This window comes from Phyllostomus discolor, chromosome 5 (genome assembly GCF_004126475.2).
Source record: "Phyllostomus discolor isolate MPI-MPIP mPhyDis1 chromosome 5, mPhyDis1.pri.v3, whole genome shotgun sequence".
Lineage (NCBI taxonomy): Eukaryota > Metazoa > Chordata > Mammalia > Chiroptera > Phyllostomidae > Phyllostomus > Phyllostomus discolor.
Genome location: NC_040907.2, coordinates 66,163,573 through 66,172,957, shown reverse-complemented (window position 1 = coordinate 66,172,957; position 9,385 = coordinate 66,163,573). Strand labels below are relative to the sequence as shown.

At 48.0% G+C, this 9,385-nt stretch overlaps 1 protein-coding gene across 2 annotated transcripts in view; it reads right to left on the bottom strand.

Annotated features, from left to right (window-relative positions):
• LMO4 (LIM domain only 4) overlaps positions 1-9,183 on the bottom strand; it is a 17,074-nt gene extending 7,891 nt beyond the window's left edge. The window contains exons 1-2 of one of the 2 annotated variants that reach the window (XM_028511184.2): positions 8,452-9,183; positions 5,494-5,732 (exon numbers count right to left, since the gene is read on the bottom strand). In XM_028511184.2, coding sequence (XP_028366985.1) covers positions 5,494-5,729 — 236 coding nt within the window. In that variant the 5' untranslated portion in view covers positions 5,730-5,732; positions 8,452-9,183. Of the gene's footprint in view, positions 1-5,493; positions 5,733-5,926; positions 6,058-8,451 lie in introns of those variants that run through there. The other variant, XM_028511185.2, reaches the window with a different exon arrangement.
• Between the last annotated feature and the right edge of the window lie 202 nt (positions 9,184-9,385).

Below are 9,385 nucleotides of genomic sequence, written 5' to 3'. Positions count from 1 at the left end.
GGGGAAAAAGTTTACCATTAACAGCTGGGCTATTCCAATCCCCAAGAGGAATACCAAATTCAAACAATTCGGGTAAAAATAAAGTTACAAACCTGTCAATGTGGACAAATACATACTGAGGATAAAGTGGCATGTGTGTGTAGATAATAGTGGTGGGGAACAGAATCTTACCAGAGCTAAGGACCAAATATCCTCTTACAGCAACACAGAAGTATTTGAATGGACAGGAGTCTATAATTACGGCTGCCACTACCAACAGGTACATGGTGAACTCCATCTCAAAAATACCCTTTCACAGTATCTAATTACCCAGCCTAAAGTGTTCATTTATTTAACAATTTACCCTGAGTGAAGTCAGTTGTATGTCTTCAATATTTAAGTGTAGTTTAATAACCAGGATAGCGGTATATAATCCAAAAGCTTTTCATACATCTGATTTTCTCCAATGCCACTTTCATAACCTTTCAGGGAACATTCAGCCACAAAATCATGGGATTCCTGAAGTGTCAAAAATTACAAAGTTTGAAAATGACCAACATCTAGCCAGGACTGATGTGCTATTGAACAACATTATTAATGGAGTTTATGATCCTTCCATGTCTACAGCTTTAAGTCCGCCTCAGAGCAGAACAACTCACGTGTCTATGCACATTTTAATCCCCTCCACCAGAGAGGAAGGCTACCATTGGAATTCCATTCCTTTTCTGAAAAGTTGTTTTTTTTTTTTCTCCTAACAGCATTTCTGTGCACTAGAGAGTTAATTATCTAACCAAGGGGACTGTCCAGGACAGTGTTTGATTTAAAAGGCTCGAGGCTTTAGGTGCTCAATTAAGTAGCTATCGGTCTCAGACTGGACTATAATGGGCTCTTTTCTCTTTAACTCAAGCAATGGGGAGATATACCCCAGGTCAGGCTAATTAAAGCCAGGGGAGTCTTTAATTGTGATGACAGAATCGGTTTCAGTTTCCTTTCTTTGGGTCCTCAGTCCAAGAAGGTCGTTAATATTTCAGCATTTGGGCAATGCAATCAATCACAAACATCAAGAGGTTCCTTATATGGGAAAAGGGAAAAGAAGGGAAGAAATCCCACCAAACCCCGGCACTTTCAAGGTGCTTTAGTCCTATGTGAAAAGCACAACGTAATGCTAGTACTGCTTGCCGGCTCAGCTTCAATTCTCCTTGCTGACATGAAGAGATGGAGAGCAAGTCTTATTTTTTAGTTTAGTAATAATGCTTAGCATCTTTCCGTAACTTCCATGACCAATAGGTGGGCTTATTTTCTACTGCGTTATTACTTCAAGCAAAATACCAGCAATAGGGAGCACTGCCTGCCTGTGTCTTCTAAACTGCTTTCAGGCAAGGAGAGGTGTGTTTCTACGAGTGCGGCTGAAAGGTATACATTTGTACCTGCAAGTAAATATCAGCAACCTATCTGAGGAGAAAAATGCACATCCACAGCTACTGATGCAAAAGCAATTGGTTTTCCAGCAGGTTCCTATATTTAATCTAAATTCTGCACCAGCTATATTAAATGTAACAAAGAAATGCAACCCAGAAATTATGCCTGGAGCCAAGTCCATTAAAGGTACTTTGGAATAACTAGAGACCAAGCACCTTAAAAGCACCAGAAGCTATTGATACTTAAGAGGGGGGCTGTGAATAATCTCAACTGCTGCATTAGAGGGGACGGAGAGGGGAAAAAAAATCAGCCAAATTACGCTTGGTTAATTCAGAGTAACAGATCTGCCCCCAAGTGAATTGGAGGCCTTGAATTAATTCTGTTATGACAAATCAAGATAAACGTTCCCCCTAAATTGCATGCGATTTAATTAATTTTTGAGATCCTCGGGTTTTTTTTTCTCCTAGCTAATAGTTCACATGCTCCTGTGCTGTCATTGTGCTTGAGTGGGCAGACTTCAAAGTGATATTAAATAACCAACTATTAGATTTACCTAGCACGTCCTATTGGAAAAGTGCCATTTAATTACCTAGCCTGTTCAATTAAAGGGACAGCATTCTCTGAATATAGCAGCTTGCTGTTGATTACCAGGGAAATGAACTCCCTGTCTGGCGGCGCCTCCCTTGCCCAACGCTACTAAAGCCACCCCCTCCACAAACACACCCTCCGCCACCAACCACCACCGATCCCTGCGCCCTGGCCCCCACCTCTTGCGGCCGCGCACACTGCGGCTGCGGGCGCCACGTGAACCACCCAACCACCCGGGAAAGAGCGAGTGAGGAAAGAAAGCGCGACTAGCTTGCCCGGCTCCCGCCCTGCGCTCGCCCCCTCGCGGGCCCGAGGCCGCTGGCCAGCAGTGTGCCTCTACTGAGGCTGTGGGCCCAGCCGGCCCCAGGTCCCAGACCTGGTCCAGGCCAAACGAGAAAAGGCTGGCCCAGGACCACCACGGGTGCCTCTGGCGCATTTCCTAGCCCTCCCAGGACTTGGAGCCCCACCCGTCTTCACTGAACTTCCTCCTCTAGCTGCACTTTCCGAGCCACTTTTTCGGCCGGATGGGGGTGGAGGAAGAAGGATTTGAAGCAAAAGAAACGGAGTTTCAGAAGCTACTTGGTGGCGCTTGGATTTAGCTGAGGGGCCGGGAGCTGGGAAGGAAAGGGGCAGTTCCAAGGTTCGCCGACTTTCGTAAGGTTTGGGGGGAGACAGGCGTTGGCCCCTTTAAGATCCACCCTCCCCCTCCTCTTCACCCCCATCCTTGCTTTTCCCTCCCTTTCTTAGAGGCCAATTTTGTTAATTAAATGTTTTGTTTGCGACGCAGCTCTCATTCATTGCGGACACGTCATTCGGAGCAGATCTAAGCCAGAGACCAGATCTCATTAGATAAAGCCCATCAGAACTAAGAAAATGGAGGAGCCACTAATTAAAGCTTTTAATTGTGCGGATTCGCTGCAGCAAGGCAGACGCTTTATCTGAAATCTTGGAGGGAGAGGAGACCGAAGCCCAGCTCTGCCCAGTGGACACTAGGTCACCCAGGGGAAAGGGGACTGGGAGAAAGCACTGCTCCCACTACCAACGCCCCCCCCCCCCCCATAACGCACACACCTCTTCTAGTTCTCTCACAGCATTTTAGCCATATCTAGGTTGTTTTCAAAAAACCACAACCTCCAAGTCAGACAATTTAAAAGCCCTTAATAAATCGCTGTGGTCCCAGCCAGGCTGAATGAATGTAGCAGCTTCCCCAGTGTGGCCCTCACACACACTAGAAAACTCCTCCAACAAGTGTCCTGTGGACAAACTGGGGAGGAGGAGTACCTGAGAAGAAAAGAGAGGTGCAGGCCTCGCCATCTTCCTACCCTTTTGGCATCTTGATGGACAGAGAAAACACTGAAAACTTCAGATTCCTTAAATGGGGAGGGGGAGGGGGACTGTTCCCGGCTGGTGTCAGCTGCTGATGAGCCCTGAGCAGAGTCTGAGGCCATCAAGTTTGGTACCAGAGTTAGAACTCATCCCTCTGGGCATATCTAAGGTTCACAAGATAGCGGCTAGTTCAAGAGCAAGCCTGGCTCCAGTCTTCAAATTCAGAGGAAAAAAGAAAGGAAGGAGAATAAGGACCCAATTAATTAAGGTTCAGCCTGTACATCCATCCTCCACCGCTCCATTAAGCCACAAGAAAACACCAAATGGGCATTTATATTTGGCCTCAAGTAGAGAGAAAGGAATGGAGAGTCCCAGGAACCCACTTGCCTAAACTTGTCCTGAGGGAATGCAAGTGGACCCATCTTCTTTTTAATTAGCAGTAATCAGAAGCAAGCATTTTCTGAAGGCACTTGGAGAAGAGATGAATCTGTACCCTCCACCATGTCTGAACAGCACTGTCAATTTTTCCACTTCAAACCACCCTCTTTTCTTACCCCAGTTTTCCTCTGTTTAATACTGTCAAAGCTCATGACACTGCTTGGAAGGAGGACCAGAAAGTATTACACTCATGCTCCTGTTGATTTTCAAACATTTACTCCTAAAAAAACATTTAGTGAAATTAATGCTGCCATCTTAATTTAAAAATAAAAGCCCTCTCCCTTCCTATATTTCTTTTACTTGGCTGATTGAGGATGCCCAGAGAGTGGACACAGGGTTGCTTTATTGGAATAACCAAATGTCATTTTACTCCATTTTATACTAATGACATCACTGGAGTGAACATGCATATACTCAGCTCTGAAGAGCAGTAGGATCTTTTGCAGGCTTAGACACAGTGAGGGAATCACAATGCAGCTAAATGTTGAACAAAATATCTCATCCACTGACTGATTCACTGCCGTTGAAAAATGACCAAAATGTTCTTCTAATCACTATAAAGAAAATAGTTTAAGAGTAAAAATTTAAACAGAATGCAATTCTTTTTAAAAGTGAGTGGTTCTTGAGCACTTCTGTCTGGAGCACCTCTCTAGTATCAACGGTGTGTGTGGTGTTTTTTTTTTTTTAATTACTGAATGTTGAAACAGAACACCTCCTAGAAGCATTCATGTGCATCAGTCTATCAAACCATTTACTCAAATTAAATGTGTAATCCTTCAAATGCCTCCTTTCAAATTAATGAGTTTAAGTAGCTTGAGTTCACCTGAAAAGATCCTATAGGCACCTGACCTCCTGAATTCTTTCCATTAATTGCACTGAAACTTGTTGGAAAAGACTGCTTACACCAGCGTATGAATGTTCCTATACACTGCTTTAAAACGCAAGATTAGTATATTCTATAGTCTCCTTTCCTAAACCTCTTTTGGGAACCAAGGGTAATGATACAAACGACAACAATAAACCCAAAATCTGAACATTCCTCAATAGAAAAAATGGCAGATTCTACATCACAAACCACACACTAACACGGAGCAGCACAAGCCTCCAAGTAACAATATATGAAAAGAAACATTACCCGTTTTTGGAAAAATTTTTTTTGTTATTGTTGTTTCGCTGTAAGAATTGCAAGTCTTTAAAACTGATGGGTAATCAATATTTCTCACAAGGAGACAGGACACAAAAAGAATGAGTCAGTTTTACACTCTATACAAAGTTTAAGGTGTTCGTGTAAATATCATAATTAGCCATCACAAGAGCAAATCATTCCTAACTACTCTTTTAAGCCAATCTTTTGTCTCTGAGTTTCAACGTACGCCCCTACTTTGTTCTAAGAAAAAAGCTTTGTAACTCTCACTGACATGTTATTTTTAGCAGAGGGTCCAGCTGGGACTGACCACTGAAAATTTTGGTCCCCAGAGTGCCCAACCTTTGTACACCTAGTGGCCCCAGTCCCACCAAATGGGCAGTTGTTTTAACTTAGCAAGGCATTTGCCATTAGTCATTAAAATTTACAAACTTAACACATGCTTCTTGAACCCCTTAAATTCAGCCAACCAGAAGGTTTGAGATGAAGACAATGTACTCTCATAGGAGCCCTGCTCCTTCCCTTAAAACAAACCCTTGGTAACCTTTGGTCTTGCCTTGCTCTGCTTGCCCATCTTGAGAAGGACAGCCAAGTCTTACCTAATGTAGTCATTTCTGCAAAGGATCATGCCGCTCTTGGTGTAACAGGACGTGCCGATGTCGCCCAGCTGCGCCTGGCAGCAGGAGCACTTGAGGCACCGGCTATGCCAGTAGCTGTCCATGGCATAGAGCAGAAATCGGTCCGCAATCTTGCCCCCGCAGCCTGCGCACCGCTTCCAGGAGAGGGAGCCGGCCGTCACCGGGGGCGGCTGTGAGCTGCTGCCCGGATTCACCATGGTCTGCAGAGAGCGGGAAGGGGAAAGGGGAAGGCAGAGAAAGACAAAACATGGGCGATGCAAAAGTTAGTAAGCGCAGCGTGAACTACCTATTTCTCCCCCAAACCCGCTGGAAGGAAGCCGCAGGGCAAGGGCGGGAAGGAGGGTGAGGGGGAGAGGGAAGGAGGGAGGATCGCCGGCAGCAGCCGCCTGTTTACTTTTCTCAAGCTTTGTTCTGGGGCCACGAGCTCCTCTCAACTTTCCAGCGCTCGCTGCTGCTGACAATTTCAGCTTGGGTACTGTCAAAACTATGAGAGCGAGGCTCGGCGGAGCGCTCCACCCCTCACGGCACCTCCTCCCAGCCCCCGCCTCCACCCACCACCCCCGCCTCCAGCAAATGAGGGTCAAACCCACCCACCGCTGCGCCGTCCCGGCCCCTCCCCAGCCCAGGCTGAGCCCAGAGGGTGAGCCGAGGGGGAGTGGGGAGGCGGCCCTAGCTGGAGCCACGTTCCCTCCCGAGCTTTGCCCTGGGAAGTGCAGCTGCAGTTCACAAGTTGGAAATACTTCGGTTTTCTGAAAAGGAAGGAGGGAAGAACCGGCAGAGGGGAGACTGCGTGGTGGTGGGAGGGGAGGTGCGGGAACCAGAGGCGGGGGTTGGGGGGGTGCGATGGGTAAAGTTGCGAAACTGGTTTTTCGTATTTTAAACAGCACCTTTCACATGCCATTGTGGTGACCGCCATCTCCCATTATTCCAAATCTCATTTCATTTTGAAGATCAATGAGTGTTTTCTCTGGGTTTTCAGGACACAGGCAAGAATAATAGATCATTGAACTTTAGGATGCCTGTTAACTTCCTATATAAACACTCTCCACTTTGGTCTCACTAATCTGCCCTTGATCAGCAATTTAAATGCTAAAGCTTTGTTCCCCCAAAAGAGGGGGGGCAGTTTACAGATATGTGAAAAGCCACTATGAAAGGATGCACAATTCTAGCCAGTCCTGCTGTCACCAAAACTGCTTTTAAAAATTCCCCACTCCTTCTAATGAATGTCATAAGAGAAGCAACTGGGGTATAATATAGGAATCAATTTATAAAGCTTAGCCTAAACCGATTAATTTGTTGCCTCCAATGCGGAGTCCAATAAAGTCCTAGTGTTCCTCCAGTCACTTATTCTATAAAAAGATCAAGTTATTTACTGCCAATTAAGCAGCCTGTTTTGTCTTTGTCCTCTGTAAGCCGAGAGTGTGGGCTCCCCCCGAGGCTCCCAGCTATCTGCTCAAGACATTCAGCTGATACCTCAGAAGGGAGAGGGCGAACTTTGCCTGTCCCCGGCCCAACTTCACTGCTGGGGGGGGGCGGGGGGGCAAAGGGAAGGGAACGAAACAAGGACTAGGGCTTCTTAAATAGGCCGATTTTAAACACATTTCCTCCGAAAGAGTCCCGGAACGTGTGTCCAGAGACCGCACAATAAACCAGAATAAGAACTGCACCAATTAAGCTGTAACAAAACCCTGAGACTTTGGAAACAAGACCACTCTAAAACCCATTAGCATTGCATTTACCCGAATGCATCATACCTTTATGTAAATTGATTTATCTGATGCATTTACTCGAGGAATTGCTTTTTGTTACAATTTCAGCCCTAACCCAAATGAATCTGCATTTCCTGCTCTAGGTCTTTAAACTGTTTCCCCCAACGTTTTAATCGCTCCGAATTCCTTTTTAAAAGGGAAGAGGGAGGGAGGAGATTCCAAGCTCTTCCCCGCCCCCATCTTTGGTGAGAGGTAAATATATATGTATATTTTTTTGAAAAGGAAACATTACACTGAGAAAAGCATCCAGTAACCCCATTAGCTAAAGCTCTTAAGGACAAGCAATACCTTAATGCTGATTAAATCTAAAAGAGATGAATCAAGAGGACTGACCAGAAACTGACTCCCCTGATAACTAAGGACGGGCCCTCATCAAGTTTCATTTAGAGTTGGAAAAAAAAAAAAAGCTTTTAAGTTAAATAGGCTTATACTCTAGTAATTACATAGCCAAGCAATTTAGGTCCTGGGATAGTCAGTGAAATAGAAAGCAGAACTGGCAGCTAGAGGCAAAATCTGCCCCCCTTTAACAACGTCTCTGGTGTTTTTTAATGGAGACCAAGGGAGGGACAAACGTAGTGCTGGCAATTTGTAGTGTAAAAATGGATGCTTAATTCATGTCTTGATTTTAATTAGGTGATTCACCGGATTTCTCCTGGATTGGAACAAAAGACTTACAAACCAAGAGGAATTTTTTTTTAAAGACCCAGCAATACCGAGTCCTTCCCACTTAGATCCTCTCTGCCACTGTTTCAAAAATAGTGTTTACTAGAAGCAGGGGGGGGGGGGGGGGGGTCTTGACTATTTCCCTCACACTACTTCTCATACTTAAATCCTCCTTTCAGCACCCGCTGCCTTCCCCTAGGAACTGAAAATCTCCCCACCCCCTTCAAGGTCCTCACCCGCCCCCGTCTCCGAGAACCCTTTTGTAAGCAGGAACCGCTACAAAGCTGGCGGCCCGGAGCTGCCCTCCGTGCTAGCTCGCAGGCCGGCCTCGGTAGTTTCAGACTCGCGCATTATCCAAGCCAATGTATTGTTTACTTGCAATTTGGGACGGTCAAGGAAAGGAAGCCGGAGAAAACAGCACCGGTCCCCATCGGTCCCCTCCTCCCCTGCTACCCCCCCGCCCGCAGTTCCCCAGCGGTCCCCTTACCTGCTTTTCCCCTATATTGCAATATTGCGAGAGGCGGCGGCGGCGAAATGCGAGCGAAGCCGCTTGGCTTCCAAGGAAGGGGTGCCTTGGCTGGTGGGAGGGGGAGTTCTCGCAGAAGCAGGAAAGGGGAGGAGGGGGCTACGGGCTGGGTTTTTTTTTTTTTTTTTTAACGCGTTGCTCTGATGCTGGGTTGGGGGGCTCCGCGTAAGTGGCAGGCGGCCGAGAGCAGAAGTGTCAGTCTCAGTCCGCGTCCTCTGCCTCCGGCTCCGCGCGAGCAGCGGCAGGAGCCCTCGGCCCGCGCGGCGCAGCTTCAGGCGCGGCGCAGCGGCAGCAACTGCTGCAATCGCTGCTGCAAGTTTGGCAATGTGGCTTCACTTTGTAGATTTCCCCCGCCCGGCGGCCCCGGCACCCGCCCCCGCCCGCGCTCCTCCTCCTCCACCGCCTTCCTCCCTCCCGCGCGCTCGCTCGCTCCGGGCTGGCGGCAGAGACCGCACGGCCGAGCTTCCTGCACCTCCGGCCGGGGAGCAGCCGCAGAAACAACAGCCCCCGGAGCGGCGGTGACGGCGGGCGGGCGCGCCGGAGAAACAGACAGCTGCGACCGGCCGGACCGGCGCGCGGGAGCCTGCGCCGCTGCCGGAGCTGTTGCTAGAGCAGCTCCTGCCCGGCTTGTAGGCGGCGGCGGCGGCAGCGGCGCTGGCCTCCAGCCGGCTCACTCGCTCCCTCCGCGGCTCTTACACATGTGTTACTGACAGAGCAAAATCCCAACTACTCCCCGGCTCTGCCGCCGACGTCAGCGACCCTCAGCCACTGGGCGGCCGGATTGTTCAGGCGGAATAATAAAACCTGCCAATCCGGAGAAGGACAAAGGGATGCCTGAAACGAGACTCTGGGGGCGGGGGAGAGAGCGAGGCTGTCGAGTGGGCCGAGGATGGCG